General features: G+C 32.5%; 1 protein-coding gene across 1 annotated transcript; it reads right to left on the minus strand.

The window, feature by feature from the left end:
* Positions 1–3,013: 3,013 nt before the first annotated feature.
* LOC126669824 (protein DJ-1 homolog B-like) lies at positions 3,014–9,134 on the minus strand. The gene is made up of 8 exons (XM_050363389.2): positions 8,987–9,134; positions 8,685–8,894; positions 7,963–8,112; positions 7,675–7,857; positions 6,010–6,090; positions 4,594–4,794; positions 4,375–4,515; positions 3,014–3,387 (listed from the first exon to the last, which is right to left on the minus strand). The coding sequence occupies exons 1-8, from the start codon at positions 9,107–9,109 to the stop codon at positions 3,181–3,183; spliced, it is 1,296 nt and encodes a 431-aa protein (XP_050219346.1). The 5' UTR covers positions 9,110–9,134; the 3' UTR covers positions 3,014–3,180.
* Positions 9,135–9,439: the final 305 nt, after the last annotated feature.

Below are 9,439 nucleotides of genomic sequence, written 5' to 3' on the forward strand. Positions count from 1 at the left end.
TTTATTTAGTTTTTGTTATAGAGAAGAGGGTTTGTACGTATAATGTAAAACATCATATGATATTTAGAGTTTTTCAAAAATATGAAGGATTTATTTTGAACTTTATCCAAATAAAAAGAGTTAATTTAATACTTTAGGGTGCTATTGAAACGTAAAAATATGAAATAGGGTGCAATTGACGAAATTAAAAGGTCGGGGTGTTATTGAAAAATAAAATAAAAGGTCAGTAGTTTTTGAGGTGATTAGCCTTAATAAAATATAAAATAAAATGCTAAATATATATGTATAAGCACTTCCCCATTTTATGAGTAATTTATTTGGTTTGACTTGATTCTTTCTAGAATTTGTCAGTAAAACGTGAATAGGATATTATGAATCAATCCCGGGGGTGTCCGTGAGATGAGTGCCCGTAAGTCGTTGAGTTAAGAAGAGGTTCCTAGCCTAGCTCTTACTATGTTACATACAAGTGAGGCTTAAAAAATAAAAAACGCCTTTATTTTTTCTTTATTTTATTATTTTATTTTTAATTTTCAGAATTCCTTTTTTTATAGTTCGATTTTTTTTATATGGTGTGAATAGCCCGTTCTTCAGTGACCAAGGAAGCAAGATTCACGTAGAAAGACTAGCACTATTACAGGAGCGCTTATGAAATCTATCTTTTCCTTTTCCCGAAAGTCTGGAGAAAATGCAATCAATAGGATTTTCCTAACCCTCCCTTCCCGAAACGAAGGAGGTGAAATTTTTTTTTCTTTCCGCAGGGATCAGGAGATTGGATCTAGCCGCGAAAACAAAATTGTTGAATTAAAGAATCGAAATCGAGAAGAAAAAGAATAGTCGCACGTAATGACAGATCACGACCATATTATTTAAAGCTTGTGGTAAGAAGGGGTTTCGTTCTAGTGCCTGAAAATAATATTCCAAAGCTTTTGTATGTTCTCCACACATCTTAACAAACGGCGCCGTCCTACGAAGTACTTGAAGTTCGTTCCCCTACCTTATTGAGAAAGTAGATGAATCTCCCTTGAAATTATTAGATACCGATTCCTATAAAAATTGCTATAATATAAAAAAAGTGTTTCCTTTTTTTTTTCTTATCTATCGTCTTTAATCTCTATCAAAAACCTTTCTTGAGTCTAATATTTAGTCTAATAAAAAATGATTCTATCATTTCTCTATCCGCAATTCAATATAGCTTTTTAAATTAAATATACAATATTGAAAATTAAAGATATGATAAAATATTTAATTTTTTTTTATAAAATATCTATACTATATATAAAAGCACGGATGGGGGGGACAGGCAAATTTACTGAATAATCCTTTTCAGTTTACTACTAAATAAAGGTTTTATAGTCATTAACTAATTAGTTATTTAATTAATCACTGTTGTAATTAAAGTCCTAATTAGAATAGGTAGCTAAATTATCTTCAATTTAGTTTTTAGTATGTAAAAATAACTAAATTGTCTCCAAATTAGTAGGAATACTATCTTTTAGTTTGATTGAACTACAAAATTAAAATACTGTATTTGGTCAATATAATATTATTTAAATTTCTATCTTATTATTTTAAAAGATATTATTAATAAAATTAAGTTAATTATTTAATTATGGTTATTATAATACCAAAAAAAGAATAAATTCGGTATGGAAGAAAATTTAATAACCGAATATACTATATAAATGCTTAACTAATTTAATATTAATTATAAATAAAAAATTAATATAATTATAATAAATTTACTAATATGTTCATTGACGAGTTACGTTACGAGCCACGTGCATAGCACGTAATGCGAAACTAGTAATCATAAATGAGCACTTTGTAAGTGTATATAAAATAATTATTTGTATAAACGAAAAAAATATTTTTTTATTTTAATAAATAATAATCATATAATAAAAGTTTATAAATAAAAATATAATATATTCAAATAAAATTAAATATATAAAATATAATTTTAATTGATTAAAAAATGATGATTTATTTTTAAAAAGCTTATTAATTAATAGAGGTGTATCATTTTTATTAGAAAAAAAAAGAGGATGATGCAGGAGTAATGTTTTAAAAATAGACGATCAAATCAGTTTCATGAAGAGTTCAAGGTTCAACTTAAATTTTATAATTTTAATAAAAAAATTTAAAAACTTTAAATTTTCCACTTGTGCATTTTTATTTTTAGACATAAACATAAATTTTCCGTGCGTGTATTTTCCGTGCGATAATGTAATAATGAAACTAATATGTTATATTAATTAAAAAAGTTAATTTTATGTGACAATTTAATATCTAATTTTAAATTTTTGTATTAACAAATTTCATTTTCATATATTAAATTACTTTAAATGATAAAAAAAAAGCCAATTTAAATAGATGAGAATGAACATTGCAACAGCTATGAGGGTCTATGACATAACCAAAGTGAAGTTTGTGGGAGAAAAAAGACATAAAGTACACTGTCAAATGTCAATCCTGTCATGTCTCCCATTAAAAACAAGGGGAATTCAAAAACCGGAGCTGTCCGGTTTTGTTAGTAAATCGGATTCTTCCGGTTTGACCCGATTTTCACCCGATCTTTTAAATGTTGGATTTTTATATGTAACCGGACCGGACAGATGGCCTGTTACCGGTTAACCCGGTCCGACCGGCCAATCCGGTCCGTTTTTAACAACATTGATAATAAGTCATATTCAATCAACATTCTCAACAGCAATTTACCACAATAATATTAAAACAATAGTAATTTACTCATTATAGAGTCTATACTATGGCAGCGCTCAGGAGTCACAAACGCAGACAGCAAATTATTAACAATGGGTGAAAAGACAAAATAAATAAAATTGGCAAAACACAAAACAACTTGTGCAACTTTTACACATATAATACATTTATTTCTTGAAGAATGAAGATATTAGAATATCCTCTAAAATGGTCATCTGCTTCATTGCAACAATGACGCCAAGAAAAAATGCAGCTGCCAATCAAATATAAGAGACTATTCAAAAATAAAAAATATCAGAAACTTGAGTATCGTAATCACATTCCTTTAAAACGACGCATTATTTATACACAAACTAGTATACATGATCTGAATTCACATCAAACATTCGAATCCAGTGTCCCTCTCAAAATAGGTTTAGCAGAAAAACAGCATAGACCTGCGACAGACGTACAAAATTTTTAAGGGTGTGTAAAAAGCATAATCTTTGCAAGCTCTAGCGCTTTTTGGCGTCCAAAAAATTTCTCGACTATGGCTAGGGCAAACTCCATTGATGTTCCGGGGCCTCTGCTAGTGATGAGGTTGCCGTCAACTATAACTCTGTTCTCAATTTCACTCTTGTCAGACAGCTTGTCGCACATCGCTGGAAATGCTGTGGCTTTTTTACCCTACACAACAAACCATAAAAGATTAACCTCAAAAATGCAGACAAGACGAGTTCAGCTTGGAATTTATATGCAACTGCAGAATGATGAATTTAAGTCCAGCTATTATTTCAACGGATAATTTCTATCCTCCTCTTCAATTAGATCAAAAATTCATCATTTTCCCATGACTTTTAAATATTAGATAGCTGAAATTCCTTGAGAACTAAAATCTTGGGGAACATAGGAAAAATAATATTTTTTTACCTAAATTAGACTTAGACTCAATTGCATAGTGCATAGCTCACACTTGGTTAATCAATTCAGTCGATAATTCTACTACAGTTCCATTTCTATGCAAAATATCTTCACATATATTATATACTAGAATATCAAATTTATCCTCACCATTAATTTTTATTTTTGTTAATCCCTCAGTTATAAATATGAGATTAGAGCTGAATAGTTGTCCGAGGACGGTGTCCAGCTCTGTTAACTTCTCAAATGAGAAGAATTTACAATTAGCATACCATTTAAAATTTAAATCTTTAAAGTTTCTTCTAGACATGCGAAACTGATAAAGGTCTTACAGTTTTGATTATAACCGTAAAAAACCTTCCATGTCTTGCATGTTTAACAATATTAAAAGTTGGCTCTGTTTAATAAAACTAAAACTGTAAGACCTTTAAGAAAATGACCAACATTCTCTAAATGAATGCGTTACGATTATGCAATACATTAGCTCTCAAAAAAGAAAGAAGAACTGAAAAATATCTACAATTTCTCTATATAATGGCAAATCTAAACTTTACCATAAACTCATAAACATGTAAGCCTAAATTATTCAACACAGATGGAATCTTTAACAAATCAGGAAGAATTTTTTATTTTATTTTAACAAAAGAGATCCTAATCAGCTCGTGTGGCCATAATTAATTGCACAGATTGTATTCATAAATTAGTATAGAGAAATGTTGAGGCCAAATAAATTGATTACAGTAAAGGTGATACCTTGAGTAAACCATGAGGTTCCAACACTAAAGCTGGAGATGCACATATTGCTCCATATGGCCGATTTGACTCTCTCTGCTTCTTTAGCATGTTAACCAGCTTTTCTGACTTTGCAAATGCCTCAGCGCCACCCAACCCACCCTGCAGTAGATCAATTATGTAATTAACTCAGCCATTGTGGTAAAAGAAGGAGCTGACACACATAGCAACAGAACTTACAGGTAAGACAATTAGATCATATGAAAGTTTTGCAGCCTCGTCAAGAAGCACATCTGCCTCCAGTTTAACTTTACGAGAAGCCAGAATTTCTAAGTTGTCCTCAACAGAGGCCACTATAACATTAGCTTTAGCTCGTCGTAGTATGTCAATGATCATTACAGCTTCCATTTCTTCTGTACCATTTGCTATCGGCACAAGAATCTGAAGTAACAAAAGTATACATGAGGGAACAAATTATTTTCCCAAAAGGTTATACAAATGCTGGTAATGGTGCTGTTTCACATCATTGATGATATCATAACAAAGTAACACCTAGCATTAAATAAACTGATGTAGAAATCAAATTTGGATTAAAGTATTCTCAGTAGTTCCTTATCATCAATCAGTAATTAACATAGCCACAAATTAAGTAGCACGGAAACGGAAATGGAAAACAGAAACAGTTCGAAACAGACACCTAAATTGATATTTTTGAAAAACAAAGGACATAAAACGTGTGATAAACATGTAATAATAAAAATATAGGGATATTAATATGAATATTAAAAATTATAAATATAGTAAATTTCAAAAACAAAGTAAATTTTACATATTTATGACAATGAAATTAATTATTTAAACATACTTAAAATTTAAGTTAATAACAAATAATAAATTATGTACAAATTTTATTGTTATAATTGCGATGAATATTTTAAAGTTCTACAAATGGACATCTAAATTTTATTACTTACCAAAACGGCCAGAATAATTTCCTATAAGTTTTGAGAGTTTCGTTTCTCGAATAGTCTCAGGAACAGGAAACGCAGCTTTCTCAAAGTTTGCGTGCTTCATTAAAACTGACCTCTACTTTCTAATTTGCAGGAAGGAGCAACAAAAAGAGAACAGCCAATTTGCCAACTAGTCAATAATGATTCTGAACCACCTCTATGGGATTCATATCCCAAGCTTAGAACTAAGTTGCCAAGAACCACTAAAGATTAGCATCTTAAGAATAATTATGTATGTGCACAGTAAATCTCTTTCAATTCATATAGTAGAAGGATTTTTCAATTTGCAACGGAGAAAGAGGTTGATGTTGGACATTTGATTGCAGCTCGAGTGGATGTAGATGTGTTCAATTGCATGTGCTTTAAGACAACCTCCAACTCACGACTCTCTAACCTACTGGAAATAAGGTCACTCAAGTTACTGAAGTGTGACTTTACACATTAATAATATGTAATATGCCATGTTGTGCTTTCTCTTATTCAATAAATTTTGTAAGTGCATATTTATGTAATAATAGAGGAAAATCAAAAAATAAGTTGAGCTAAAAATGCTTCATTTATCTTATTTCATTGATACTTATCTCACGTCTCTCTTTGGGCACAGGGAGTCTGGGAAGGTTAACAAAAATCATATTCTGAAACTTACCCGAGGAGCATTGTTAAATGTCCACTCCACTGGGTTTATCTCCTTTATGGTATATTCGTCCCCATGGTTTGCACGCATCACCTGCATAGAAGATAAATATCATGTATAATCAATGTAAAAATTGGACCAAAGGAGCTATTGATTGAGTTGCGTTATTTCTCCTAGGTAAAGGGAATTGCAAAAAAACAGTCATATAGTCCTTAAAACTCCCAAAAAACAATGATGAATACTCTTATTTAGATTTCTATATTTATTTCAGAAAAAAATTGAAGTAATTTCAAATGGGTCATTAATTTTGAAGGTAATTTTATTTTTGTGTCTTGAAAGAAGTTGCAAGAGCTTGGCTATGTTATACTATTTATCTAATTTTTGAAGGGTTTTATTTATAAATGAGGTAATTTTATTTTTGTGTCTTGAAAGAAGTTGCAAGAGCTTGGCTATGTTATACTATTTATCTAATTTTTGAAGGGTTTTATTTATAAATGAGCTCATTCTGATTCAAGGATCAAGGCCAAAACTAGTCCCCGACTTGAGCAATCCAAAAAGTACAAGTGGCACTTAAAGGTTCACCTTTCAGCCGTTGTGTACAGAGGATCAGCCATTGTTCATTCAAACAACTTCAGATCACCTTGAAACAACTAAGGGTCAAAAGTTGTTTGGGCTGATTGATTCTTTACCTTTTAATCCTGAAAGTATTCTTGTCCGGCCTACAAAGGTGATTTCTTTTCGATACTGACACAACCCATCTTGAAGTTGAGCCAATTGTTGAATATCACCATTGGGCTATAGGTGCAAAACTCGCTGCTAATACTATGTTTATCCATCAAGAACCAAATGACTTGCATGCTTCCTACTACTCGGAAATATTCCTTAGTATGCCAAAACATAAAGACACTATGATCCGCCATATGATAATGGGATTACGTCCAGCTGTTCTCTCCGTGGGTTTTTTTTTTCATGTGAGAAGGAGTATAGAGTAAAAAAATTCACTTATTAACGGTCATGACATCATTATTAATTCATACAAGTTGCTATTTTACTAATTTACAGATTCTACATAAGACAAGAAAATGTAGGATATAAAGTTCAATAACTGGTTTTTGTTCATATCTGACTTAGCTAGTCATACCACAAATAAGGTCTGTTCAATTTTCCTCAACATTTTTGCATTTGCCCTGAGGCTCTTCACCATCTAAACCTATGACCTTTCCTCCATTGAGTTAGCAAGTGAAGAGAATAACTTTGACTTACTCTATGCAGCAGTACCTATGACTTAATACAATCTTATCTGAATCTATTTCAGTAATTTTCAAAAATTCCATTTTCCCCATATTGCACCTTCTCCTGGTCAAGCAATTAATTATTTTCCAAATTTTAAAGATCTTTTCCAGGTAGACTGGATTTACCCTCTATACTTCACTTCCATGACCAGCAATTCCCATCGCTACATGTCCTAATACAGATGTTTTAGAAACATACATATGACTGCCCGTGAATTCTCTGTTGAACCGCTTTCAAAATTAGCACTACAAATATTTCCATAGCTTATGCAGTGAGGTTCTCCACACAAATTGTGTACTTAAAACCAATCAAATTGAAGTCTTGAACTGCAAATTGTATACCAATTTAAACAATAAACTAAAATTTGCGGAATAGAGTAGTTACCAATGGCCCAGAAACTTCATTAGCTTTTTCTTTCCCATACAATTGCTCAACCAGTGCAACGGCAAACTCCATCGTAGTACCAGGTCCACGACTTGTCACAACTATGCCATCTTGCTGTACTCTGGATTCAACAGCCATAGCAGAAGACTGAAGTTGCTCCATAAACGCTGGATAACAAGTAGCCTGTCAAAAACAATAAGACCGCAACAATTTCAATTCCCACTATAATCCTAACAAGTTTAGGACAGCAGAACATAGTAATACAAAGAATTGGCTACTAAACCTTACTTTCAATCCCTTTAGCACACCCCATGAGGCAAACGCCACGGCAGGAGAAGCACAAACTGCAGCATAAAACCGCCCATCTGCAGCCTGCTTCTTTACCATACTTTCCAAAGCTCCACAGTTTTTAAAATTTGAAGCACCTGGCATCCCTCCCTATATAAATTTATATATATAATCAGAACATAAAACCCAGAACAAACTTGCTCAGAATTAGGGGTGAACAAAAATACTGGCCAGACGAGTTAATAGACCGAACCGATGAGTTTTGGTCGGTTCAGTTATAAATTTAGGCTTGGCCGGTTCGATTTTAATATAAAAAATTTGGTTTTTGGTTATCAATTCGGTTTGAAATTTATATTGTTCAAATTAACTAAACTGACCGAATAAACCAAAAAAATTGATTATTTTTCTAATTTTTTCTCGTACGTTATTCGGTTTTAACCGAACCAATCAAATTCACAGCCCTATTTGATCGGTTCGGTTTGGCTATAATGTCGATCAGTTAATTCAGTTTGGGGATTGTGGGTTTGGTTTGGACCGAATGCTCACCCCTACTTGGAATGATGAATAAGCAACACATTTGAACAATTCTTGCAAAATCACCTCATATGTTGCATAATCTCATTCCTATTAAAAATATGAGAATTTTAATTTAACTAACTAGAAATTATCTCCTCAGAAGTCTGTAAAACGGTAAAAAAAATAGCAGAAAGATGATAAATTACAGGGAGAGCAATGAGGTCGAAAACGGCGTCGTCTACGGAGAAATCCGAAATGAGAGCATCGGCGACGATCTTAACGCCATGGCAGGCGTCAACTTTGAGCTGATTGTTCTCGACGGAGGTGACAGTGACGTCGGCGCCTGATCTCCTTATCACATCAATGGTTACCACCGCTTCCATCGGCTCCGTTCCATTGGCGATAGGCAGCAACACCTATTGTAAACCAAATGAAAAAAGTAAGAGAATCATAATCTGAAGATGAAAAAAAACTACGTCGTTTTAATAAGATGAAGCGTGTTATTTACCTTTTTAGCAGAGGAAGCCATTACAGAGAAAGAAAAGCGAGCATTTGTAGTTTTGAAAGGTGGGATTTTGGAAGAGAAGTGAAGAAGAGAGTGAGGGGTTAGGTGGCAAAATAGTAATGCCATTTTGATTTATCTTTTTTTTATTCTATTAATTATTTCGTTGGAAATAGTAATAATCTTTGAAGAAAAAGCCGACTTAACCCTCGAACTTGTATCTAAAAATTAGGCTAATAATCATCCATGGCCCCTGACTTTAGGGGCACCTTACAACAAACCCCCTGATCTAAAAAAACGATCAGTAAACCCCCTGATCTTTGTGGCGGCGCTCGTTAAACCCTTTTTGGACGAAAATACTCTGGCGCCGTTTTTTTTGGTCAACTGACATTTAAAAAAAAGACGGCGCCATGTCAGCTGACACGTCATCAAGAAATCTAAAAAAATTAAAACACCTAA

The sequence above is a fragment of the Mercurialis annua genome, linkage group LG2 (genome assembly GCF_937616625.2).
Source record: "Mercurialis annua linkage group LG2, ddMerAnnu1.2, whole genome shotgun sequence".
Taxonomy (NCBI): domain Eukaryota; kingdom Viridiplantae; phylum Streptophyta; class Magnoliopsida; order Malpighiales; family Euphorbiaceae; genus Mercurialis; species Mercurialis annua.

Excerpts from the sequence above, each read along its gene's own strand:
- LOC126669824 (XM_050363389.2), bottom strand. The coding sequence starts at position 9,109 with ATGGCATTACTATTTTGCCACCTAACCCCTCACTCTCTTCTTCACTTC. Across the intron at positions 6,091-7,674 it reads ATGAAGTTTCTGGGCCATTG|GTGATGCGTGCAAACCATGG; the intron begins GTAACTACTCTA and ends TCTTCTATGCAG. Across the intron at positions 3,388-4,374 it reads AACCTCATGGTTTACTCAAG|GGTAAAAAAGCCACAGCATT; the intron begins GTATCACCTTTA and ends TTTGTTGTGTAG.